The 25,178-nt window shown below is 46.4% G+C and overlaps 1 protein-coding gene across 2 annotated transcripts in view; it reads left to right on the forward strand.

Annotated features, from left to right (window-relative positions):
• The window catches only part of EDC4 (enhancer of mRNA decapping 4), a 30,574-nt gene that overhangs the window by 3,906 nt on the left and 1,490 nt on the right, over positions 1-25,178 (forward strand). The window contains exons 3-28 of one of the 2 annotated variants that reach the window (XM_048958237.1): positions 649-760; positions 1,576-1,675; positions 3,083-3,272; positions 3,954-4,101; positions 4,604-4,708; positions 5,600-5,709; positions 6,296-6,379; positions 6,898-6,993; positions 7,830-7,932; positions 8,394-8,574; positions 10,322-10,394; positions 10,768-10,859; positions 11,467-11,663; positions 13,177-13,265; positions 14,029-14,182; positions 14,667-15,130; positions 16,192-16,293; positions 17,260-17,412; positions 18,638-18,674; positions 19,492-19,672; positions 20,687-20,842; positions 21,223-21,338; positions 22,000-22,165; positions 22,667-22,853; positions 23,987-24,206; positions 24,913-25,076. In XM_048958237.1, the coding sequence (XP_048814194.1) occupies positions 649-760; positions 1,576-1,675; positions 3,083-3,272; positions 3,954-4,101; positions 4,604-4,708; positions 5,600-5,709; positions 6,296-6,379; positions 6,898-6,993; positions 7,830-7,932; positions 8,394-8,574; positions 10,322-10,394; positions 10,768-10,859; positions 11,467-11,663; positions 13,177-13,265; positions 14,029-14,182; positions 14,667-15,130; positions 16,192-16,293; positions 17,260-17,412; positions 18,638-18,674; positions 19,492-19,672; positions 20,687-20,842; positions 21,223-21,338; positions 22,000-22,165; positions 22,667-22,853; positions 23,987-24,206; positions 24,913-25,076 (3,780 nt within the window). The remainder of the gene's footprint in view (positions 1-648; positions 761-1,575; positions 1,676-3,082; positions 3,273-3,953; positions 4,102-4,603; positions 4,709-5,599; positions 5,710-6,295; positions 6,380-6,897; positions 6,994-7,829; positions 7,933-8,393; positions 8,575-10,321; positions 10,395-10,767; positions 10,860-11,466; positions 11,664-13,176; positions 13,266-14,028; positions 14,183-14,666; positions 15,131-16,191; positions 16,294-17,259; positions 17,413-18,637; positions 18,675-19,491; positions 19,673-20,686; positions 20,843-21,222; positions 21,339-21,999; positions 22,166-22,666; positions 22,854-23,986; positions 24,207-24,912; positions 25,077-25,178) is intronic. The other variant, XM_048958238.1, reaches the window with a different exon arrangement.

The raw sequence follows: 25,178 nt of genomic DNA on the forward strand, positions 1-25,178 counted from the left end.
GCTGCTCCTTGAGCTAGATGTCTGCCCAGCTCTGCTGAGCTCTGCATGTGCATTGGTGTATTTTGGACAGCATATGTGCTTTTACTGCTTACATGTAAACAAACGTGTGTAGAGCAGTGCAGATTTGCTCTTTGTCACAGGAGTAAATGCAAATCCAGAACTGCTATCATATGTCAGTCTAGTGTAGAGCTTGGCTTCGTGCAATGACTCTTCCTAATGTCAGAATTCATGTAAATATCTTTTATTTGGGTTTTCTCTTTGTAGTTTTGAGGGAAGGTTTTATGAGACCCGTGAGCAGCATGCTCTGCTGATGCAGTTCAGCTGGTTGGCTTTGCTCTGTTTGCACCTTGTGTTGGACAGTAGTCAAGGCTGCTCTAACCAAATATGGGTCTGTGCTCAAGTCAAACAGGCTAATGGTCTGTGAGAAGCTGAACAAACCAAGCGTTTGGCTCTTCTCAAACTGACATACAGAGCAGGGAGACTTAAATGAAAGCAGTTTCTCTTCTCAGTCGTTCAGGTCAAACCTCTTAGATGCACAGATGCTCCTTCTGTGTTGCTGTTAACATTGTGAACAACAAATATGTGACCTCTGTGCTTTTCCTGTGGAGTCCAGTCTGATTTTTTTTTGCCCTTTGCTTTTCTTAAAAGCTGCCTTTCTGGTGATGACAGCTCCACTTGCATAGTTATATCAGCAAAGGATGTGGAAATAGTGGCCAGCAGTGATTCCAGCATCACCAGTAAGGCCAGAGGGAGCAACAAGGTAAGGAGCATGAGGGAGCATGATTCTGTCTATTCTTTTCAGTCACATCAGCTCAGTGCTTTGATGCTTTAAACAGAAATGCCTGTCTTCTTTCCTGTGTTGTAGGAGTTTGTCAGGGAGCTTAGCAAGGGGAAAAGAACTGGAGCAGTATCTTGTGATTGATTGCTACTGTTAGTCTAGAGTCTGGCCAAGTTGCTTCTCGTTCTCAGGAGGGATTCCATAATCTAAGCTGGGCTTTCCTGGGAAAGTGCCCTTCTTCCCTGAACAGATTTGTTTTGATGATTGTTTCTGTGCTGGAAGCTCTGTTCTACAGAGGGAGGGTTGCTCTTGGCAGCTCCCTAGCCCCAGTCTTGCAGAGGGCTCCATCCAGCAGGTCAGGGCTGCAGAAGAACCACTGCGCTGAGATACTGCTCAAATAAAACCAGAATTCTGTTTCTTGGAAAAAGCAAGTGCCAATGCAGCAAATAGTTGTTGTATTTCAAGAACTGGGAAGAAGCCAGATGCGGTGCCAATAGGGAGATAAAGGCCTCTTGGCTGTAGCTGAAGGGCATGCACTTGTTCTGCACTATGACACATTTGGTGAGTCGCGTTCCTTCCTGCAGTGGAAGCAAATATTCATCAGCCTTCATAACTTTGAGTGTTCAGGACTTCAATACTTGGCATTCAATTTGCAGTTTTTCTTAGCAACTGCTGCTTCAAAGTTTGTTGTTAAGCATTAGAGGTCTTTACAAGAGGCAATTCCATTTGGCAAATCTGTTCCAGGAAAAGTTTATTCTAGACTCTTCTCATATATATATATATTTTTTTTTGAGCAGGTGAAAATACAGCCTGTTGCTAGATATGACTGGGAGCAGAAGTACTATTATGGCAATCTGATAGCTGTTTCAAACTCTTACCTGGCTTATGCCATTAGAGGTGAGGTACCTTCTTGTTTTTGCTGTTTTGCTCTGTGTGTATTTACAATAGGCAAAGTTTGCATCAAAAGAAAGTAACAACAAGTGAAATGCTTTTTCAGTGCCTGACCAGTGTGGTGCAGCAGGAGTAAGAGTAAAACTTGGAGGTACAGGGGAGGAAAGGGATGGTGGTGTGGGGGAGTTTGCAATGAGAAGTTCTCTGAGGGTAGAAATAGGTTTCACTGGACAGTATGTAGATGTTCACAATGTTCATCTAATGAAATGTTTCTGTAGCAAACAAGCTTCTCTGTGCAGAAACAGCCCCGTGGTAATTTGAGTAGATGCTTGTGATGGATTTGCTTGCATAAATTTAGAGTTGAGCTTGAGGCTAAATTTAGAGGAGGCAAAGAGCAGTGCAAAGGCAGCATGTTTTGTAGGAGAGAGAAGCAGAACAATGCAGGTACAGTTTGTGAAATAGTCTTTCTGGAACAAATGAGCACTTACATCGTCAAAGTCTGTTGGCTCCCATGGAACCACGCAGTGTTTGGGGCTCTTTGGTCTCTTTCTTCTTACTGTAGTCCCCATCCATTTGTCTGGCCTTCTACAAAGCCTACAACTCCACTTCTGTGGGCTTTTTTCCCAGCTGAGGTTATCCTGCAGCAGCTGTTTTTGGGATGCCTTACCCTTTTTTTTGAAGTGTTAAAACTTGTTGGGCAGCTAGGTGGAATTAGAAACAACGTGGTCCCCATAAGACTGCCTGCATAGTAACAACATTTATCTGAAATAGGGAAGCTGAAAATCTTGGCTGGAATATGCATGAATTAAAGCATGCTCTTTTCAGTGCCTTTTCCAGGTGAATGATTCTGCTTTTTGCATTCTCCTTATGGAAGGTGATTTGAGCTACCTGTCTCTCAGTGACTCCTTTTGTCCAGTTACTAAAAATGAAGTTGCAATTGAAGTTAATTTGCTGTCACTGGGGGTCGATCTGGAAGATGTGTTGGCTTTGTAATCACCTTGGGATAAAAATTCAGGCATTGCATTAAAAGAAAACATCTTTCTAGAGAAAAAACGTGCTGAGAGTTGTGAGAAATGAACTTCTGTTCATTATCTCTTAGGTGGAGCAACTTAGGGCTTATGCTCAAGAAACACTGCAGGAAGATACGGGGAATTAAGCTGCCCCTTGCAAGGCAGGGGAAAATGCTTCTTGATGCTTCCATTTCCTCCTTCTGCACCAAAGCTGAAAAATGCAGGGAATATTTTTGCATGCATCCTGGGTGTTCAAGGCATTTGATGAGGCAATGTCCACAGGTTTTCAGTGCACTGCAGATTGAGGGCAGCTGATGGCAGGACGGGTGCTGGGAATGACAAACAGAGAGGCAGGGGAGCTGCACAGATACGTGGTGACGTTTCCCCTCTGTCTTTTCTGCAGCTGCCAGCAATGGCTCCGCTATGGTGCGAGTGTTGAGCGTCAGCACTGCGGAGCGGACCTTGCTGAAGGGATTCACAGGTGGTGTGGCAGACCTGGCTTTTGCTCATCTCAACTCCAACCAGCTGGCGTGCCTGGATGAGGCTGGCAACCTCTTTGTCTGGCGCCTGGCCATGGAGAAAGACAAAATCCAGTATCTTGTCAAAACAAGCTTCGTCTCGGTGGTGGGGTAGTGGTTAGATGTGAATGTGAGCTCAGAATTGCAGCACCTACTGTGGCCATCTAGTCCAACACCCCTGCAATGAACAGGGACACCACAGCTCCATCAGGTTGCCCAGAGCCAGCTCCAACCTGGCCTTGAAAGCCTTCAGGGATGGGGCATCCACCACCTCTCTGGGCAACCTGTGCCAGTATCCACCAGAATATGTGTGTTAGGTTGCAGCTTCTTCATTTTAATTGTATCCACTTGTTCCAGCTGGGTCTGATGTGTGTGGATGGACGAGAGCACTCAGCCTGGAGTGGTTTTCTGGCTCTCTGTGGTATCGTTGTTGCTGCAGTGGCAGCTGAAATAACTCAATCTGTCCATCAGCAGTTGTGTGGATAACACATTCAGATGGGGGTATGTGTTTTTTTGCTTATCCTGCTCCTGTCTGCAGCCTGCAAGAGAAAATTAACAGAATCTATTAGCTTTTGTAAGCTTAACTTCTACAGTGAGGAAAAGCTGGTTTGCCTTGCTGTTTCTTTCTTAAACCACAGTCCTTTTAATTGATTTATTTACATAGCAATGATTCAAAAAACGTGAGGTTTAGTAGTATTTACCAGAGGCCCAAATCTGAAAAGCCAAAAAGCTATGTTTCTTAACTGTGGTGATCAGAGAGGAGATCTTGGTGAACATCAAACGGCCTGACGGTACCCCTCTGAACACCTCTCGAAGAATCATCTGGTGTCCTTTCATCCCAGATGATAATGAAGAGAACAGTGAAGAGGGAAGTCAAACGTTGGCATTGCTGCATGAGGACAGGGTAAGGAAACATTGCTTTTGAAGATTATCTCGTGTTATTATGAGAGGGAAAGAATCTAATGGAGAAAAGAGCCCATATAAATGGTTAGAGATGACAAGGGTTCTGTAGTCATCTGTGCTGGGGATCCTCCCATAACGGGATGCACGGTTCCTCTCTTCTGAGGAGAGATTGTGCTGATCTTTGAGGGGCTCGGAAGGAAGGAAGGAAGGAAGGAAAGTGCAAGTTTTGCTCAGCATCAAGTAGTGAACACCACTAGAAACAATGTGGGGGGTCAGGGGCATCATTCCCTTGTTCAGGCTTGGCCAGTAGGCAAGGGAGGGTTGGTAAGCAGCAACTGTAACTGCTGTGAGCAGTGCCAGGAAAGCATCTAGTGGCCAAGGTGGAGAGGGGAAGGGTTGTGTCACGTAGTTCCATGGGGCTGATATGTTGGGTAGAGATGTAAGAAATTGTCGACAGTGTGAGAGCAGCACCTGTGGAGGTAAACCTGTGTGTTATTTTGCAGGCAGAGGTCTGGGATTTGGACATTATCCGCTCAAACAACAGATCCTGGCCAGTGGAAGTGCCTAACATCAAAGAAGGCTTCATTGTAGTGAAAGGCCACAGCACGGTATGGCTCTGCTTCCTTTTCTTTACTACTGCCACATTCTGATTGCTACACATCATTTAGGCTGTCTTTGGGTTTTGCTGCATCTGGAGCTGGAGTCCTTAAGGCAGTTTGCTGTAGAAAAGTTCCTTGTCCATCCACCCAGTCACTCCCAGCCTTCTGGTTATGTGATTAAGTGCACATGTCACTGCTGAGTGACCTCTGTTTCACGAGCCAAGGTGCATTTATAGTCATTTGCTTTGAAAGTGACTTTTGAAAAACTCACCTGTATTTCCAAGGGCCTGTTTGACATCCTGGGCTGTGTTTCAACTGCTTTCTTGGATATCACAGTAAAAGGAAAACCTAACAGTGCTATTTGTTGCTGGATGAGAAGGGGAAAACTAAGCCCAACATCATCTTTTATGATCCCCTCATGAGGGTAGCTGTTATCTGTTAGGACAGTGGTCCGGGGCTACAGCTGAGCATCCAGGAGGTGATGTTTTGAATATGAAAGGAACAACTGGAAAGAATCCCATTTCGCTTCCTGAAAGGGAAAATGACAAATTAATTATATCACCCAGGTAAAACAAAGTAATTCATGCTTGTGAAAAGCCAGAAAATCCCAAAACACAATGAGCTCTGTTCAAAATGTGAGTGATGGTGGAAACAGTAGCAGAATAATCCGTATAATCCATGGTACTTAACTTGCTGTTTGGAAAAGTAGATTATTAGTTATGATTATTACTGAAAAGAGGAGTAAATTTTTCTCTGAAGTGTTGTGTAGTGAAGAAATCACTCTGATCTCTGGTTCTGTCAGTGTGTTAATCACATTCCTATTTGAAAAGGGCATTCTTTCTCCCTTAAGAGCTACAGAATTACTTTTCTTAATGGTTTTTTTTTCTCTTTTTGGTTTAGTACCTGAGTGAGGGAGCACTTTCTCCGGATGGAACTGTATTGGCCACAGCAAGTCATGATGGTTTTGTCAAATTTTGGCAGATCTATATTGAGGGGCAAGATGAGCCAAGGTAACTGGAGAACTGGAAAATGAAGGAACTTAGAGCAGAGCTGCTTTTTCTCTAAGAATTTTCTCGTTGCAGGATTATATGGGATGATCACTCTCAGGACACAATAAAATACAGCGTGAATGTTTGTAAAGTGATCTGTTAGTGAGCAGTGATGTGGTGTCACGTGTGGGATATAACCACATATCGTGGTTTGGTGACCTTAGGAAAAAGCAAGAAGCCCTCTGTGAAATGCTGAATTCTGTGCTCTGCACAGGCTGTGCTCGTAGTCAGCCTGTTACTCTCTTTGTTGCAGTGCAGAAGGCTGCTCTGGGCTATTTATCTCTTCTTTTATATGTTGTGTCCTTGTAAAGATAAGCCAAAGGGCAACTCGTGTGCTCTTTGGTTGTTCTGGTCACCAGCAATGGCTGCAGTCTCTTATATGAGCAGCCAGACAGCTACAAGCTGGCAACACTTAGTGCCTGCTGACTAGGTGACTGGCTTAGTGCCTGCTCCCTTTGGACAGAGGTTAACATGTTCAGGGCCTACATTTTACCATCTTCATTCACCTTTCCATGCATGCTTGATGTTTTCTGTGATTCTTTCCTAGATGTCTTCATGAGTGGAAACCACATGATGGGAGGCCTCTTTCCTGCCTGCTCTTCTGTGACAACCACAAAAAACAAGATCCAGAGTAAGGCCCAGTCCTTTACTTTGCGTATCAAAGTTCAGTAACATCTTCTAATGCTGATGTTGGGGTGTTCCTTGTAGTTGTGATCTTTAGCTTTGTGTCTGGAGCAGGTCCTCTCTTCTTCATACTACGTTTTCTAGTGCTGGAGAAATAGAGTGGACAAAGCACAGCCTAAAGTTACCTTAATTCTAATGTCTTCTATGAAAGCAAGGACAGATCTAAATCAATGAGTCCTTTCAGGTTTGTGGTTTTGCCTGACCTGTTGTCTTTCAAATTCCTGTTGCAGTTGTATAAAACAAAAAAAGCTATTTTTGGTCTTTCTTCAGACACTTACAGATATATAGTTCTTGAGCTACAAGAGCTATACTGGTTTCCAAGGTAGATTAGAAACAGAGATTTTCTGGGAACATTCCTGTTGGGCAAAGCCACCTACGTGCTGCTTGTAAGGGTAATTCAGTTAAATATCCTGCTGCAAGGGACCAGGTCTTCTTTAAGAGAACATGACTGTATTGTGCCTGCAGGGTTCCCTTCTGGAGGTTTCTCATCACAGGAGCAGATCAGAACAGAGAACTGAAGATGTGGTGCACTGTGTCTTGGACCTGCCTGCAGACCGTCCGGTAGGCGCCCATATGCTGACTCCCCTGGAGGGTTGGCTTTACTTTGAGCCATGACACCCTACCAGAGCTCTCAACTTCCAGCTCTCCTTACTTTGCAGAGATGATCTTTAATTTTAGTGGAGTCTGCTCTAGCCTCAGTTAGAACCTTTTTTTTGTCTGGTGTGACATATCTGTTGAAAGCCATCAGGGCTGTGGTAGGCTGTCAGGCTTTGGTATGGCAGCAGAGGAGGTCGATCCTTTTACAGACATGCATATTACTGAGATCTGTTATCCTTGCTTTGGTCTGTAGAGTGTAGTTTTGATTTGATTTGCTGAGCCATGTAAGTCCAGAAGTTCAGATGCTGCTGCAGGCCTTCCTTTTGCTCAGCTTGTGCTGTTCCTTGATTGGACTCTTTTGCTCTTTTGTGGCTTCTGTGCTTACATGCACTTGTAAGGCCACTTCTGAATTGTCTTAGAATGAGAATGTGATTTATAGCTGAGTGCTACTTCTTCCCATCTCATATTGCAGGAGATCCAATGCCTGAGAATTTGTGGATGTTCTTAAATCTGTATCTGTTGTCCTCCCATGAATGTAGCATAATTACCTAAGGACACAGAGTCATCTTCCATTTAAATGTTTGGAATTCATAACTTGATGCTATTCTATGATCCTCTTGCTGTCCTCTTAGTTGATGTCAGCACTGACTTTCAGCAGTGATGCTTCTTGTTTAGGGGGTGGTTGCACTATAATGTGACTGTGAACACCTTAAGATTCATTTTGACCAATGCACAGTAGTTGTGGCTGTACTAATACACCTTGTTTTCTGTGCCTTCTCCTGTCTTGTTTGTGGATCTAGATTTTCTCCTGACATCTTCAGCTCCATGAGTATTCTTCCCAGCCTGAAAGTCTGCCTGGATCTCTCCGCTGAGTATCTGATACTGAGCGATGTGCAGAGAAAAGTAGGTATTTCATTTTATTGCTGGCTGTGTGGGTAATGGTGGCAGTAGAAATGTTCTGTGTGACTGATTCTGCTGCCCAGGTCAAGGCTTTGCATGTTGATAACTGAAAATGCACAGAGGTTGGCCTCAGCTATTTCAGTATAAGATAACAGATGGTGACAATTTGGCTGATTAATCCGGAGGAGCCTGAAGGATTATTTCTTACCACAAAGTAAAGTTCTCATTTGGAGGAACTTGTCTGGCACAACAGGATTGAGTTCCTGATCAACTCTAACTCAGATAAGAGCGTGCTTATTGTGGTTGCCTGGCGTGGGTGTGCTCTTACAGATTTAAACATCCCAGGCCTTGTTCCTTGTGTTATTCCCGTGCTCCCAAATGTAGGTTCTAGGCTTTATGTCCACATGAGCATGCACATGCTATGCTCTGAAAGCCCAGTGACATACTGTTTTTGCTTTTATTAGGTCTTGTATGTGATGGAGCTGATGCAGAACCAAGATGAGGGCAAAGCTTATTTCAGTTCCATCTCAGAGTTTCTCCTCACCCATCCAGTCCTAAGCTTTGGCATCCAGGCAGTGAGCCGCTGCCGGTTAAGGCACACTGAAGTGCTTCCAGCAGAAGAGGAAAATGACAACTTGAGTATAGGTAGGTGACAAAGAGGGAGTTTGGCTGCTCTGAGATCAGGTTGTCTGTCCTGACTGATTCTGGATTGCTCTCATCTTTTACTCTGTATGAAAGGTGTGTTGTACAGCAAGAGTATTTCTGAGAAGCACCGTGCAGATGGTTGCAAACCTCTGGAGGTCTGCAGTCCAACCTGCTGCTTGAGGCTGAGTCAGCTCTGCCTTTACCCCATTCTTTGTGGGAGGCCTTGAAACGTGACATTTCTGTCTGTGCTCTGGTGCCTTAGGGCTGCACCTCTTCAAAAGAAACTCAACCTGGAAAAACCAAGCTACAGATCGTAGCCATTGCCTCTCATTGCACAGCAATGCCACTAGAGATGTTTCTGTTCTGTCAAATCATTACAGGGCTGTGCAGGTTTGAGTGCTCTCATTAAGATACCACATGAGCTGCTCAGTATCAGGGCAGTGTTGCTTTTGCAATCCTATGGTTTCCTTGCCCCCAGCAGAACACAGGGGAAACCACTTCTGTCATTGTAGGGCTATGAGTCTCTCCAGCACAATTCCATACAGGCTCACAGCAGCAAAAGAATTTCTGAGAGAGCCATCAGGATATATTTCTGTGACTGCCTGTCTTGGTAAACTCTATAACATCAGAGGTGTGAGCACGTGGTCTGAGAACCAATTGGTTGCTTCTGAATTGTACTGCCTGAGCTGTTTTGGGATATGAGGACAATATACACTCTGAGTTGATGGTGAGATTCTTCTCCATCATGTATAGAAAACATTTTCCCAAGCTACAAAGCTTCTCACAACAGAAATGAACAAGAAAGTCTCTTTTTGAGGAGAAGCTTCTGAGAGAGATACAAGATGTAGTAACAGCCAGGAGAATACAGTGCCTATGATAGTGAGTCCTTTGGGGGATTGTTCCTTGATTGCTGCCTCTCTTTGGCTGTTAGTTTGCTCCTGACCTTCTACTTTTTATCAGTAAAACCTGAAAAGATGCTTTGAATAATCATATTTCATGTTAGAGGGATTTCTGAGCTATCAGTACAATATTCTTCCCTATGCCCATTCTGCATAATTTTAGTTGAGTGATGTCAGTATTAGCAGCATGTTACTCTAAAACACAGGAGAAAAAATGACTGATACTTTCAGCAAGTCAGGAGTAGAAGGGCTGAAGCTTCATGTCCCCCTGTTAGTGCTTAGATGATTAGGACAAATTGCCCAGCAGAGCCTAATTTAGCTTTTATTATGGGGAGTTATCCCTTCTACTTGGCGTTCATTCTTAGCGAGGAGAATGATTCATGCCTTGGCTGATTATTATTGGTGCTAGCTGGTGGGAGGTTTTTGCAGGGCTTCTCATAGCTGCAGTTACTCAAAGCCAGAGGGATGTGTTGTGACCTAGTCTGAACTTCTGTGGGATAGCATGTCTCTCTTAAAATACACCCAAGCAGTCATGTCAACAGCCAGAGCAAATTCTTGGTAGCTCCAGACCTCATCTTCCTCGACTCTACCTGTTGGAAGATACTTCTTACTTCCCTCAGGCTTATTTGACTTGATCAGAGCGAATTTGATTGTTCTCACTTCAGAAAGTAAAAGGAACAAAAGTAAAAGTGATGTAGGCTACGTTCTCCCTTAACAGAATGAATCTTCCTCTGAAGTGGAGGAGCGATGAAGCTGTGCTCTTCTGCTTCTTTGCTCTGATGGGATTTGTAGCCATTTGTTTGCATTTTCCAGCCAACTTCACGTCTTACGTTTGTCTTGTTTTGCAGAAGGTGCTCAGGGAGCAGGGGCTGTTGAGTCAGCAGCTGGCGTGCTGATAAAACTCTTCTGTGTGCACACCAAGTGAGTATGTAGAGCAACTGTCACGGACAGTGTTGTCCTAATCCCACAGTGACTTACAGGAACTGCTGTGTGCTTACCAGTTTCTTTTGCTCCTGAGGAAAGACTGCTTGAACTCCTTGAAGCTTTTAGCTGTGATGCATTTGGTGTCCCCATAGGAAACAGCCCAGCATGGTGCTGTGGCTGGGAAACACCTCTGGGTGCCAGAACTGGATGATAGAGCTGAATGGGGGTCAGCTTCTGCTTTCATCACAGGCAGAAAATGCCAGTGTGTATTCCAAGGGTGTCAGTTTCATTAAGACAAGTTTTTTCTAAGGCTTGATGACTTGTAAACTAATCAGAGATGCCTCTTTTTTTTTATTTAATATTTTTTCAGAGCACTACAAGATGTGCAGATTAGATTCCAGCCTCTCCATAGTCCTGACATGGGTGCATCTGTGCCTTCCCATGGCTCTCATGAAGAATTTGGTGAGTGTTTTTGAGAGGGGGGCTGGTGGGAAACAGCAAGAGGGTGTTGGTAGGTTTCTGGCAGCTTTGGGTGCCTCTTTGTAGTAGTGGTGTTGTTACATGAAAGATTCTCAATGTAGCCTAGCACACCACTTGCTTGGAGCCCAGTGAGAGCGTGGAGCACAAGGATATGTTAGGGTAGGAGTGCTGGAGCTTGTGCATACTTGATTTTGCTTTCCTAGGTGATCAGGTGCTGGGGCCAGAAACATGACATTTGTTTTGTGTCAGATGGAGGGAATCACAGTGACACCAGAGCTGTGGGGGCAGAGGGGGCTGGGTTGTGTAGTGTTCTTCAGTTCATCTCCTGCTGTGTCTGTTAGAACTAATGCTGCTGCGTTCAGAGGAGAAAGGAGGGTTGTACCTTGTATTATCAAAGCCTGATAACATCCACTCTAGCACATAAGAAATAATCAGAACAGAAAGTTCACCTTGCTATTAGCTTTGATCAGCACGTTGCAGGTTTTCTGTTTAGTTTTTTGGAATCCAGTGTGGCTGGCAATGGGATAAGTTCAACCTTTAGCTATTGAGGGAAGTTCCTGCAAGCTGATGTTTGTTTATCTCTTGGAAGCCTTTCCAGATCACATAGCTGATCTAGGCACAGAAGGGCTGGGATCTGAAAAGGGATCTGTGCACGGCTCTCAACCCGACTTGCGCCGTATCGCGGATCTGCCTGTACCAGCAGACTTCCTTTCACTCTCAAATGATGCCAAGCCTAAGCTGATGACTCCAGATGCATTCATGACACCGAGTACATCTCTTCAGCAGGTAACCAGAGTTTAGCACTCAGGGGTGGTGGATGAGTGTGGATTTTGATACTTTTGGGAATGTTTTCTAGGCAGTAGTGACTGAACACAGGAAACTTTAGCTGTACATCAGCTGGTATAACTGTGTTGTGTAGAAATGTGTGTGCTAAATAACTATCTATTCTGGGAAACTACTCTTGCTGGTTTACACACATTGGTTGGGGTTGTGATGTAGTTCTAATGGCAGAAAAGCCCTAACAGCTTGTGCTGTCCCTGTGCATCCTGTCTGACAGGGTCCTGTGGGAATGTGATCAGATAGGTAAATGGGACTGGAACATCTTCTGCATAAGATCTGCAAGTCACTGATCTGGTAGCTCAGGCAGTGTTTTGAATCTGGCACAGCAGGTCTTAATTTGTGTGGGAGACAGTGCTTCTGTACTTGTTCAGGGGCTGTGGTATTGGGAGCCATGTGAAGCATTAGTTGAGATTTGCTGATCTTTGGGAAGGGTAGCAAAGTGTCTGGGTGAAGAGCCATAAGCAAGGATCAGTAGTGTTTAGTGTGTTTAAAAGCACACCTTTAAATAGCTTGATCTGCAATGTAATGAGAAGGCATGGATTCCATTGGTGAGAACAGGCACTGTTTGTGCCTTCTTTGTCTTTCCATGAGAAATGGACTGGCAGCTGTTTTTTGCCATGCTGGTGTGGTTCTTACAGACAAGGGGGAAAGGTGCTTGTGAGCTGCACTCTGCAGGCACATCTGAGGGCAGGGTTTCCACTTGCAGGGGAGGAGTGTGTGGTTGTCACTGTGTACGTGCACTGGAGGAGCTTGGGTGAGGGTGAGCAGCATGTGGAGATGTGCAGAAATGAAGTTAGTGTTGAGCCACCCCTACTGACAACCTAGGGACCAAAGAATAAAATCAAATCCTCGTAAAGATTTTGTTGGTGTTAGCAAAGTTGTGTGCAGAAATTAAATATGTGCCTTCCCAAAGCAAACATGTCCTGAGAGTTTGGAATGACTGCTGGAGTGATGGCGCCTGAGGGCATCATAGTGCAGGCACAGCCTTGAGTTCAGCTTCATCTCTGTGCTCTGCAGTAAAGCATTGTAAAGAGTGAGAAGCCTGGCTAAACAGATTCTCACAGCTGAGTATGAATGCTTATGTTGGTTTCTCTGTAGGTATTTCTCAAGGCCTGCATATCCCACTGTGGTCTGTGCTGCTGACCAGCTCATGAGGCCAATTTGAGTGTTCTATTTCTGGTGGAAAACAGAATGGTGATCTAATGCTGAGCCCTGCAGAATGCCAATTCTGATTAGGGGGAGCAGTACCTCTGAAAGCAGTCATGGTTCACATGATGAGGGTGTATTAGGGCTGGCTTCTGACCTGCCCCTAAGTTCCCAGCCCTACAAGTCATGATTATTATTTTCTTTTCCATCTTTGCCAGAGTGTCTTTACAAGTTCTTCTGAAGCCAGTGTTCTCAGCTTAAGCACTGCTGTTGGATTCTTCTGTCATGTTCACCTCTGTATATTCTCTCATAGATCACTGTATCTCCGGGCAGCAGTGTCAGTTCCCTGACTGCAGTCACAGCCATGAGCAGCACTTCTGTCACAGATGCCTCTATGTCCAGGTAAATAGAGCATGTATTAAATAATATATTTGCAGCTGAACCAGTACTGTTCTTCAGCATGAGCGGAGCTGTGGTGTGTCCTATTGGAGGGCTGGTTGTACCAGAGTTGGAAACTGGCCCAAGCCCCAAAGTCCCTGTTTGGGCAACTGCTTGTATCTCTGGTGCAGCTTGGAGCATGCCTGTTGCCTTCCAAAGGGCTTACAGCAGTGATTAATTTGTGCTCACAGGGATTCTTTTCTTGCTTCTCAGTTTTGTTGCTTTACATGCTTCTCCCAAAGGGCTGTCGTTGTTTACGGGTAAGAGAACCCTGCAGCCACTGAGGAGCAGGCTGGTAATTGGGAGTGCTAGGAAAATGTTACTAGTGTGGAGGTGTGTTGGGCTGCTTAACAGGGGAAGACTTTACTTCTGGGGGCTGGAAAAGGACGAGAAGCTAACGTGTGTCCTGTTTCTTTCTAAACACTCTACAGTGTGAACTGAAGATTTAACAAACCCCTTTTCTCACAGAATCCCTCAAATTCTAGGAGATTACAAAGCCTTTCTATTTCTCTTGTTTCCACTTGATTTTGGGGGCTGTATGGTGACTGGGAGATGCAGCTGTTAGTGGACAGGGAGTAGCTGATCTCAGTGGAAGGGAGGAATGCTTGCAGGACACCAGTGAAACTTGTGGTAGGGCTCCTCTGTTGTCCTGTGGACCAATCTCCTCACCATGAGATGTATTGTAATGTTGGCCTGCTTGATTTGTTTATGTCTCTGCTCCCTTCAGGCCATCAGAAGACTTGACTGTGAGCCCCAAGATGCAGCTGGACACCAGCCTCACACTGAGCAGCAGTAGCAGCAGCCTGCAAACTAGTCCTAGGAGCCATTCTGTTCTTATCCCAGGCCTTCCTGACAAGCTGACACCAAAGGCACCTGTTCCAGTAAGCTGAAAATGTTGTTTCTTCCTTCTCTGTGGGCTGTATAACCTGAAGTTGTTCTCCAGCATTACATTTTCTATATATTCAAACCAGCAGTGGCTTAAGTGTTGTGAGCAGAGGTGAGAAACAATTGAAATCTAGTGGGTCTATTTCTGTGTTGCCTTGCATGCAAGTCAAGGAAAGTGATGTTTGGAGGAGAGTTATATGCTGAAGGGTCAGTAAATGTTTTTATGCTTGTTATTAGAGGAAAAAATGTGCTGCTTTTGCACTGGAAAGTCAGAGGGGGGAACAAATGGAGGTGGTAGCATGCAGTCTCATTACAAGTGCTGGGGCCCTTCTCCATCTGCTCAACAGTGGAAGCACAGGGATCATGTGCAGAAAGGACACAGCTGGCATTTTCCAGAAGCAGATGCCAGCGTAAGACACAGGCATTTCTTGGGGTGTCTCTGCATTACCCTGAAGTCTCTTGTTTGATTTCTGAATTCAGGTCACAGCAGGGAACTCCTCTCTAGCGCTGGAGCTGCAGGAAGTGGAGCCCTTGGTGGTGCCTCAGGCTTCTCCCACCCGTGAGCGTTCGCCGGACGTCATTTCCTCTGCTTCCACAGCCATGTCCCAGGACATCCCTGAGATTGCTTCTGAGACCTTGCAGCGTAGCTTTGCAGCTGCTCCATCTGCACTCTCTGCAGAAGTGCTGGAGCCCAGTCATCACGCAGACAGTATGGCCTCTGCAGCCTCAGCCTTGCATTTGCTGTCTCCGAGGAACCGGCACAATTCAGAGCACAGCCACCACTCTTTGGACATGGCTCCGGTGGAGGTGGACAGACTGAATGCTCCGTCCTTACTGGAGACTGCTTTAACTCAGGAAAATGCATCTTCGGACAGTGTTGTGAGTCAGCCATGGCCAGCAGCTCCTGACATAACCAGAGAAACCAGGAACAGCATGGCAGACAGGTAATCGCTAGATGGGTCTTGCTTGGGATGGTGTCTTTGTGCTTTTCAAGCTGCTAACTTGATGAAAACATCTCACGTTAAAGAGTTTTCCATCCCTTCTTTTCCTTAAAGAATCTGATGGTTCAACCCTTCTGTGTGCCTGGTCTGTATAAGCCACATCCTGTGTTTCCTAGACCAAATCTATCAGTTTGTGCTCTTTGACCCTTTTAAGCACAAAGGATATCTGCTAAGGTGAGGTCTGTTTTACTGGCCTTCACGTTCACCCTGAATAGAGACTTCAGCTGGAATTTTTATTTTTTTAGCATGCCACCTCTGGAAAGAAAGCCAGTTCAAGCTAAATTCATCTCAAGTGATCTCCCTGCATGCTCTTATTTGATTGAAAACAGTCAATTAGCACATAATTGGCAGGTTGATTGTAGGTTACTTTCTCTCTCTTCTATGATTGGCTTTCTGCAGCTAGCGTTATAAATGAAGTGCTTTAGAAGTGAGGAAATGCATGATGTCATCTCTGCTGAGCAGGAAGAATGGGGCAGCATCACATAGGCCTGCTCACAGGAAGCAAACCATTATGCTAGCAGCAGTGCTTCATTGCAGGATTAGTGTCCTCATCTTCTGATGGGACTGGGACAGTGAGGTGACTCCAGAGTATCTCTAAACTGCTGCTGCCTGCACCATGAGAAACTTAGCACCAAGGTTGGCACCTGCTCAGTCAAGCCATCAGCCTATGATCAAGTGATAAGCACTCAGTTCTGTTTGAAGATCCATGCTGAATTCAAATAGACCTACTTTGTGGCTCAGGTGGATGTACAATTTGCTTTCAAAACTCCAGACCGGGTTCAGTGTTGCAAGAACTGAAAGACTTGGAGAAATCAGTACCTGCACACAGCACTTGCAGCTCTCTGGGTTTGTGCAGATCAGTTTGTTTTGTTTGTGTTGTTGTTTTTTTTTAATTGAATTTTAGATCTTCTGTCAGCATCTCCCATGGAAGTGGAGTAAGCAAATAACCAAGCTGAAAGACACTTTCATGATGGTGTATGTATGTATTTTTTTTTTTCCTCTAGCCCAAGGGATGAGGTTGAAGAAAAGCACAAGAGCTCTTCCTATCATCGACACAGCTACCACCTTCTGCAGCACGACAGCCAGGATGCTAGTGCAGAACAAAGGTACAAGAGTGCTCAGCCCCCTCTCTCGCCCTGCATGGACTCTGTTCAGGCTGCATTCGTGCTTCTGTCCCCAGCAAGCCTTCACGTGTGGGGTGAATGTCTTTGCTTTGTCTCCTGATTCAGTGTGTGTGCCTTCCAACTTCCATAATGTTCTGGTGCCTTCAGCTGATCGTGATTGACCTCTGGACATTGTCCAGCTGATATTCTGGAAGGCAGGATTTGGCTTTACTTGCTCCTAAGAGCAGGGACCAAACTTGGTTTAATTACCAGTGCAACTCCATTAAGGAACCTGTTCCCAAATCCTTTGCTTTAGATAAGGTAGGGAAGGTATCTTAGGAGGTAGTTTCTCGCTTTTGCCATCTTTACTCCCTCACGAGCCACCCTGGAGCTCTGTGGGCATGTTCTGTGTGCCTGGTGAGCTCAGAGCTGTTTGACAGCTGTGAGTTCGTTCACAGTCCACTCTTCAGTTCAGAGTCTGTGTTGGATGGCTTGTCAGCAGCTGAAAGACTCCGAGGCACTGAGCATCTCCCAGTTCCTAGGCTCAACCCGATTCTCCTATGTTCCTGCAATACTTACTGCATTAAGTGCTGTCTTAAAGCCCTAAGGGTGTGCTATGCTTGGGTTCCCTGCTGGGTCAGTGGTTGCATCCCAGGGCTTCTGTGCTACTGTGTGTATGCAGCAAGAAGAGGCACCAGCAGCCACTCTGCCTGAACAGCAGCTCTCAGTAATGCAGAGACCCTTCCAGTCCTGTCTCTCAGCACTGGAGCTCTGCCTGAGCAGGCCTGGATGAAAATGGAGTGGCCTCTGCAGAGGTGTGTGTGTTAGAGATGAAGGTGACAGGTGTCCTTAGCTGAGTGACCCTGGATGTGTGTGGATGCAGAGCAGTGTGAAGTCCCCTCCTTATAGTGCAGACTGACAGCATGCGGTACTGCAAGTGATGTCCTCTCCCCTGCTATTCCTTCATAGTGACCATGATGATGAAGTTGCAAGTTTGGCTTCTACATCAGGTGGATTTGGTGCCAAAGCATCTACGCAGAGGCTGCCTGTGAAGGATTGGAAAGCCAAGGCATCCCCTCGGGCTTCCCCAAAGCTAAAGCGGAAGGGCAAGAAAGATGACGGGTATGCTGGGCTTGCCAGGGTGCAGATGGCTGTGGGACCAGCTGTGCAGGGCCTGACAGAGCTATTAGCAGCAAGGCTAGGCTCTGAGGCTGGGCTGTGGCCAGCAGCTCCCGGCCCTGTTTTGCAAATGGGAGCAACCCCACAGAAAGCATTGCTGGCTGCACAGACGCTGGGTTCACTTAGGGATGTGGGAGGAGGTTCTGCTCTACTCAGAGTCCAAAGTGCAGCAGAGAAATTGATGGTAGGTAAATCATAGAACTGTATGTTGGTGGGGATGCTTTTGCCAGCTTCATTGGAACTGTGACACTGACTGTAGCTTAATATGGTCTTGATTTCTGGTTGGCTTTTGAACACTGGCACAGTGCCCCTGTTCAACATCTATCCTTTGTTACCTGCTTGCTGCTTTTGTGTGTTTTTAAACATGCCCGTATGAATGTCTTGCAAGTGAAAATTGATGACTGGAAAGAGTTGCCCATAAGAAATTAGAGCAACCTGTCTGTGTTAATGAGGGGAAAGTAGCACAGCTTCTGCAAGGGGCTTTTCTCCTCTTGTGCTCTCTTGGCTCCCCGATTTGGAGCCCTTGCTGTGCAGATTGCAAAAAAAGATAGCTCGTGGCATTAAGTTTCTGGCTGTGGTCCTTCACTGTGACACCCAGAAATGCTTTTCATTTCTCCTGCCTCGGTCTTTTTAAAGGTGCTGAATGGATGCAAATGTGTACTTCCCTTCTGGTAGTTTTTTTTCTGAAGGTTTCTTCACCTTTCAGAACTGGAATCGTTAGAACTATGTTTTGAAATTCATTAATGCTCTGTTTCACAAACGAGTACTGGGGTTTTTTCTTTCTGAAATATTGGGAGACCTTCAAAAGCTCTTTGGCAAAGCCTTCCCCGCCTTTGAACTCGGACAAGACTGTATTGTTCTTTTTTAACAGCCCCCATTCAGACTTGGCTCAAATCTGCTGGGTGTTGAAAGCAGCCCTGTGAAGGGACCAGTCTGTAAGGGGCTTAAGGGCCTGTGAATACTGCAAATGATGGAGGCACAGAGCAGTGGGGACTGGGACTTCCTTGCCTTCCTGTTGCACTCACATTACACTAGGCAAAACAGAAGTTTGAGCTGGGTATGAAATCTAAAGTAACCTGTGAAGTTCGTGATCTGTTTGGGCACTTCTGATAATCAGAGCAGTTAACTGACATAATTGAGTTCCCATTTCTCTCTCTTTTATCTCCAGGGATGTGAACCAGTCGCCAAGATCATCTAACAACCAGGTGAGTCAGAGCTGCCCCTGCCATCCCTTCCAAGGGCCCAATGCCTCAGCTGTTTGCTGTCATACTAAAGACCTGAGAGAAGGATCATCCCAATTAAGTGTCATGGGCCCTCTGCTCTCAGGCATGGCGTTGTTCTGTTCTCTGCCTTACACACCAGGGAAGAAGCTGCCCACGCTGAGGGCTTCCTTCTCACTTTTGCATGTTGATTTGCCTTTCCACGTTCTCACAAGCTGTGTGTCATCTCAAACTCTACCCCTCATTTCCTCTTCCCTGCTAAGTTGGCTTGCATGCACTGGCAGCAGGGTAAGCTGTTCCCAGCAAACTAATGATCACAGTGGGACTGGCCTGTTGGGGTGTGTAACTTCTGTTGATAGCACTTCTTTATCTGGTAGAAAACATGCTCAGCAGAGTTGTGCACTTCTTAAACTGCCCTTAGATCCATGTGCTTCCTTTATATAAGGACCTCTCTGCTCTCTGAACCTGGCCAAAAGTGAATCAGTTCTGCTTATTCCTAGAAAGTGAATCAGTTCTGCTTATTCCTATTTTCTTTCTAGCACCGGAGTTTAGAAAAGGGTTTTGAATCTACACAGTTCGGCGTATTCTCAGCAACCATTTATGAGTTCTTTCGGATCCTTCACGTACTTGGCTTTGTCAGTTTATTTATCATGACAAAAGTCTTAGAAATTGGCATTAAGCTGGCCCAATTTTCTGCTTTGTGTGTTGTGCTTCTGTCTCTGGCATGGTGCTTGACTTTAACACCTAGCAGAAAGCTTGACTGGTCCTGTCAGGAATAAGTGCTCATCCTCTCCACGCACAGGTGACACCGGAGTTCCAGGAAGAGCTGATGTGTGTGTTGAGGAGCCAACAGCGTGAGCTCTCTGAGCTGCGTCAGAACCAGATGGAGCTGTTGCAGAGGCTCACAAATCACCTTGATGCCATTCAGAGCTCGCTGATGGGCCACATGGAGAGGGTGATCGACTCCCAGCAGGAGCAGGAGCGTATCCTTGGTTGAAATTGGAGTGGAAGGCTGCGAGGCATGAGGGAGGCTAAGAAAGATCAGCAGTCTTATCAGCATGGGCTATAGATGCTGTAAAGGAGGGCCTGGCTGCAGTGTAACTATTTCACTTTGTCTCAGTCCCTTCCTGAGGGCAAGAAGCTCAGAAGTAGAACAGATTGCTACTTTTCCATACCCCTACATCTTCAACCTATGAAGGCTGTAAGTGCTGCTGTGCTGGAGCAGACCAAGGTACACCTGATGTGTTCCCCTTCCTCAGGCAGGGGCCAGTTATACAGGAGTGTTTATGGACTGATCCTTCTTTTCCTCCTAAAGCTGTTGCAGTACTTTGAGAAATTGCACCAGAAGTGGCATCTGACTGCCATACCCCATGGATGCAAATAGGCTTTTTTTGCCTGTAGCCACATATTCATCTGGTGGCTTAATCAAACCATTTATTCCATAGTAGAACTATTCCATAATAGTTTCTAGTTTAATGTAAGAGCTGGTGGAACTGTTCCCTATGCAAGATGCTGGCGTACCATACGCTCCTGTGATGATGCAACAACAGTTTGTTTTCTCTCTTAATCTTGGATTTTCCTTTTTGATAATCAGGCTGATACTTCCATCGATAACTCAGAGAGCCCTCCACTGAAATTCAGAGTCTGGAATTTCATTGTAATGTTACAATGGATTTTCCCCATTGGCACTGAATTTTCAGCAGTTGAACTCTTCAGCGAGCGCTGAGAAATCCACCTGTGTGCTTTGCAGTCAGGTGTAGTTTGAGTGATGGTGAATAATTTTATATGAAAACATTTGCCAGTAATCTCTGTTTCTGACAGATCTGTGCCTTCACAGTGGGCCTCACTTTCCTTCTGCTTTGGGAAGTGACTGTGTATTTTCATACCTTGTTTTTTGCCACTACTTTGTTAATTCACTGGAAGATCTTGCCTTTTAGTTCTTTGACAGATTACTTTATTGCAAGCTGTTTGTGCTCCTTAACGTGCATGCTTGTTAGAGAGAAGACTGGATCGAGCACTGACAGAAGGGCAGCAGCGCAACGGGCAGCTCCAGGAGCATCTCTCTCAGCAGCTCTCTCAGACCCTTTCCAATGCTGTGTGCAACCGTCTGGAGAGGACTGTTCGTGAGGAGATGAAGAAGACAGTACCCCAGTGTGAGTGCTGCTGCCTGGCTTTTGAGGTGGACTCTGGCAGGTGGGAGGCATGCTCTGTGAAAGAGCTGCGTGAAGTAAGAGTTAGGTTGCAGGAAGACTTGTCATTGCACTGTGGTCAGGTCAGTTGTTACTTTGTCTGGAGAAATCCTTAAAACCTTCAATGCTGAAATTCCACAGCCTCTCTGGTGACTTCTGCTGCGAGAAAAATTTTTCTCCTCATGTCCAGCCTTAGTTTTCTAAGCCAGAGCTTGCGATCTTTGTCCCTACCTGTGTCGTTTGGCACCCCTGGGGAGAGAATGACTTCATTTTCTTTGTCAGGTTTTGAAGTGTGGTACTGGGCCTTTAAAGCTGCAACTTAGATGTGTTTGTGTTTTGCCTAGGCATTTCCAAGAGTGTGGACCCAGTTGCTGGCCAGCTAAGTAACACTATTGCCACCAAGCTCACTGCTATTGAGGGGACACTGAAAGAGAACATTACCAAGCTAGTGAAATCAAAGGTAAGGAGAACCAGACCGTAGCTATTCCTGGGGACACCGAGTTGTCACCTGCATGGGAAGTGATTCCTCATAGCTTTTCCTCTCACCTGAATCTCCAGATGGGTCAGAGTTCAGTTTAGCTGACAGCAATCAATGCTTTCTGCTGGTTTCATCAGAAGAGCAAGCTCACTGTGTGCTCCCCTGCCTGCTGTGCCTTGTTAGCCCTTTCTTCCATTTACCAAGTTGTTTGTGCTCTGTATTAGAAGCTCTCACTGGAGAGTGGTTTTTGGGGTCATCTTACTCAGCCAAGTGGTGAATGTTTGTAGGAGCAGAATTATGTTGCTTGCATTAGCAGGCAGTGATGGGTTGTGGGAGGGAAGCTGGGGAGGAGGAAAGGAATCGTGCCTGGCTTCACCGCCTTCCCTTGCTCTCAAGCTGAACTGCATGACAATTGTGATTTTTCTTGGGCAGCCCCTCAAGTAATCAGGTGCTCTGCCTGCTGTCATCATGGTGCAGCTTAGAGGAAGGAGTTCAGCTGCTCAGGGAATGCATGCTCCTAACTGACAGAACGGGCCTCACCTGGTGTGGGTGTGCTGTTGGGACATAGAGTGTTTGTTCACATTTCTATCCTGCAGCAGGCTGTTGTTAATTTCCTGGAGTCTCTTCTCTGTGTTCTTGTAAGAACCTTACAGACAGCGTTGTGAGGGCAACAGCTGACACCCTGCAGGGCCCAATCCAGTCGGCCTACAGGGAAGCCTTCCAGAGCGTCGTGTTGCCAGCCTTTGAGAAGAGCTGCCAGTCCATGTTCCAGCAAATCAATGACACCTTCAAGCAGGGCACGCAGGAATGTGAGTCATCTTTTGTGTTAGTGGCTGACAAGTTGGCCCTTGGCTAATGTCACCTCCTCTCAGAGTTTCACTGTTGAGCTCTTAGCCCACTGGTGTAATCTGAAAGCGTGCTACTCTTTCCCACTTGAGAAAAGGATGTGAGGGGATTTTGTAGGCGACTCCCTGCTCCAGCTCCAGGCTCTGTAACCCACGCTGTGAAATGCTTGATGTCATTCAATGAATCATTGACTTGCTGGCTTTACTACCAGTGCAGCTGGGCTTTACTACAGTGGCATTACCACATCCTACTTCTGTTACTGTGTCTCATGTAATTCTTTGTGGTGGGGAGGCCAGAAGCAGGATTTCTGTTAGCTTAGCACAGCCCACAGCAACCTTATACATTCTCCCCTCTTCTGTGCTTGTACACTGGTTTCTGCTACAGGATGTGTAGAGCCTGATGGTGGATTTCTACTCTGACCACAGTGCTTAGAACTGAACTATCTTCTTCTTTGGCTGTTGCAGATGTTCAGCAGCTCGAGACTCACATGAAGAACAAGAAGGCACGAGAACAGGAGGCCCGGGACCCACTGCTGAATCAGCTCCGACAGCTCATCAGCACCTTCCAGAGCACCACCGAGCAGCTGGCTTCCACCATCGCAGCCAATATCCATGCTGAGGTGCAGCACCAGCTGCACATTATTGTGGGCAAGTAAGTTGGCAGCTGGGCTTGCTAAAAGAGAAGTCAGTGAGAAGCACAGATGTTTAAAAAGAAATTTCTCCCTGCTTTGTTGTGGAAATGAGCCTTTTGCCATCCTAACCACAGAGCTGCCTGTTAGCTCTGTGTGGCATGACAAAGCATGTGGGCTGGTGTAACTGTTGCCCTGTAAGGCACAGAACAAAGACCACAGAACACTTTGAACAACCAGCTGTATCTCTGCTGCGTGGGGGAGCTTGGGACATGCATGTGATGCCATGTGCGTGTTTGTGGACCTCAGTGCTCTGAAGTCACTCCTTCCTCTCTGTTCTAAAATGATCTTTGGGTCTCTTCGAGGCTTTTCCTCTTCATGTCCTCAGGCATGCCAAAAGTTTTGCAGGCTCCTTTTGCCCTCTCAGCTGTTGTGCCTGTTTGGCCATCCCAGATTCGAGATGTGATCCTGGCAGTGCCTTCAGCTTGTGTGCACTGTGATGCTGGTGGCAGGTTGCCAGCTGCAAAGACTGGCTAGTATCACCTGCAGGGCAGAGTTCCTTAAAATAGAAGCCCTGTCTATTTTAAGCCATTAGAGCATATATCAGTGTATTGGGGTCTTCAGCATGGAGCAGACTTGGCAGGGGGGGCATCAGTCCAAATGCCAATCCCATTGCATGGGCGCTGCTGGCTCCCAGGGAAGCCCTGCTGTTGTACCACAGAAGAGCAGCTGTGATGCTCTTTGCCTGTTGCTGAGGAGAGGATCCCACCTCTGGGTTAACACTGCTTGCAAGAGATTGTTGTAGGAGGTTGGCCTTTCAGAGATCTATCTACCTTACAGCATCACCACCTTGTCAGGTATATTAAAGAATTAAGTGCTGTTGTAATGAGGATTTGTTTCCTGGAACATCACTTTCCCAGAAATTACAGAATTGTCATGTTTCAACATGCGCCCTGGGATGCTGCATTGCTGCCACAGAGCTTCCTTGGGCTGCCTGTTTCTAATACCTGTGCCTCAGAACAACTTACGTTGACCCTTTGGGAGCCATGCTGAAATAAACAAGCCTGTGCTTCCTCCCTGCTACAAGCATTGTACAACGAATCCCCTCAGCACTTTGTTTTCAGAGATACTTTGTGTTTGTTTGTTTGTTTTTTAGCCTGCAGGAGTCGATTTTGACTCAGGTACAGAGAGTCATTAAAGGAGAAGTGAGTCTGGCAATGAAGGAGCAGCAAGCAGCTGTCACCTCGAGCATTGTTCAGGCAATGCGTTCGGCTGCAGGGACTCCCATCCCCTCCACTCACCTGGACTTCCAGTCTCAGCAAACTCACATCATTCAGCTGCTCCAGCAGGGCCATCTCAACCAAGCTTTCCAGCAGGTACGTGGCCTTCCTTGCACTGGGCAGCATTGCTTTTTAGAGGACAGAGTGAGGGGGAAGCGGCTCCTTAAGGTGGAGGGCATAAGTCCACATCTCAGAGGAACTGGCTGAAAAGACCTGTAGCAGCAAACAGCTCAGGGGGATCATTTGCACTCACACAGGTCAGGCCAGAGCCATGCACATTCTATGATTGGTGGCACTGAAGTTCCTTCTTCCTTATCCTGTCAGGACAGCATCAGTGCTGCAGTAAGGCAGTGACTTTGCCATGAGCAGCAGCACATGGAGCACCCCTGAAGTGCAACAGCTTCGTAAGCCTCTCCGGGCAGATCTGCCAGCTGGGACCTGACCTTGGCTTTGCCTTTGAATATGCAGACAGATTCATTTGAGCTGCTGCAGACAAACTCCACTGAGAATAGAAACAGTGCTGTGCCACTGAGCTACAAGCATGGCCCCGCTTCATGGTGCCGATGAACCTGGTCCCCTGTGCCTGGCTGTGAGCTGAGCTACCTGTCTGCTCAGCTTAGAACAGACACAGGTGTCTTCTTAGTGTAGACACAGCCTACACACAGTCCTGTCTGCACCAATGGGATTTGCTGAGCCTTCTGCTAGCAGAGGCTGGCGAGCCATCGAGCTGTCCCATGCTCTGTCCCATGTCTTTCACCTGCCCGGTGCTTCCTCTGCATTTATAGCTGTGTTTTCCTTGCAGGCTCTAACAGCAGCTGATCTCAACCTGGTTCTGTATGTCTGTGAGACTGTGGACACGCAGCAAGTGTTTGGCCAGCAGCCGTGCCCGCTGTCCCAGCCTGTGCTGCTCTCACTCATTCAGCAGCTCTCCTCGGATTTGGGTACTCGTACAGAACTGAAGCTGAAGTGAGTATGGTTGGACACGTGGATTTGAGTCCCTATAGGTGTATGGCTGGCTCTCAGCTTGCTCTGTGTAAGCAGAACCTTCCTTCTAGGAAGGCTGCAGCT

This window comes from Lagopus muta, chromosome 12, assembly GCF_023343835.1.
Source record: "Lagopus muta isolate bLagMut1 chromosome 12, bLagMut1 primary, whole genome shotgun sequence".
NCBI classification, from domain to species: Eukaryota; Metazoa; Chordata; class Aves; order Galliformes; family Phasianidae; genus Lagopus; species Lagopus muta.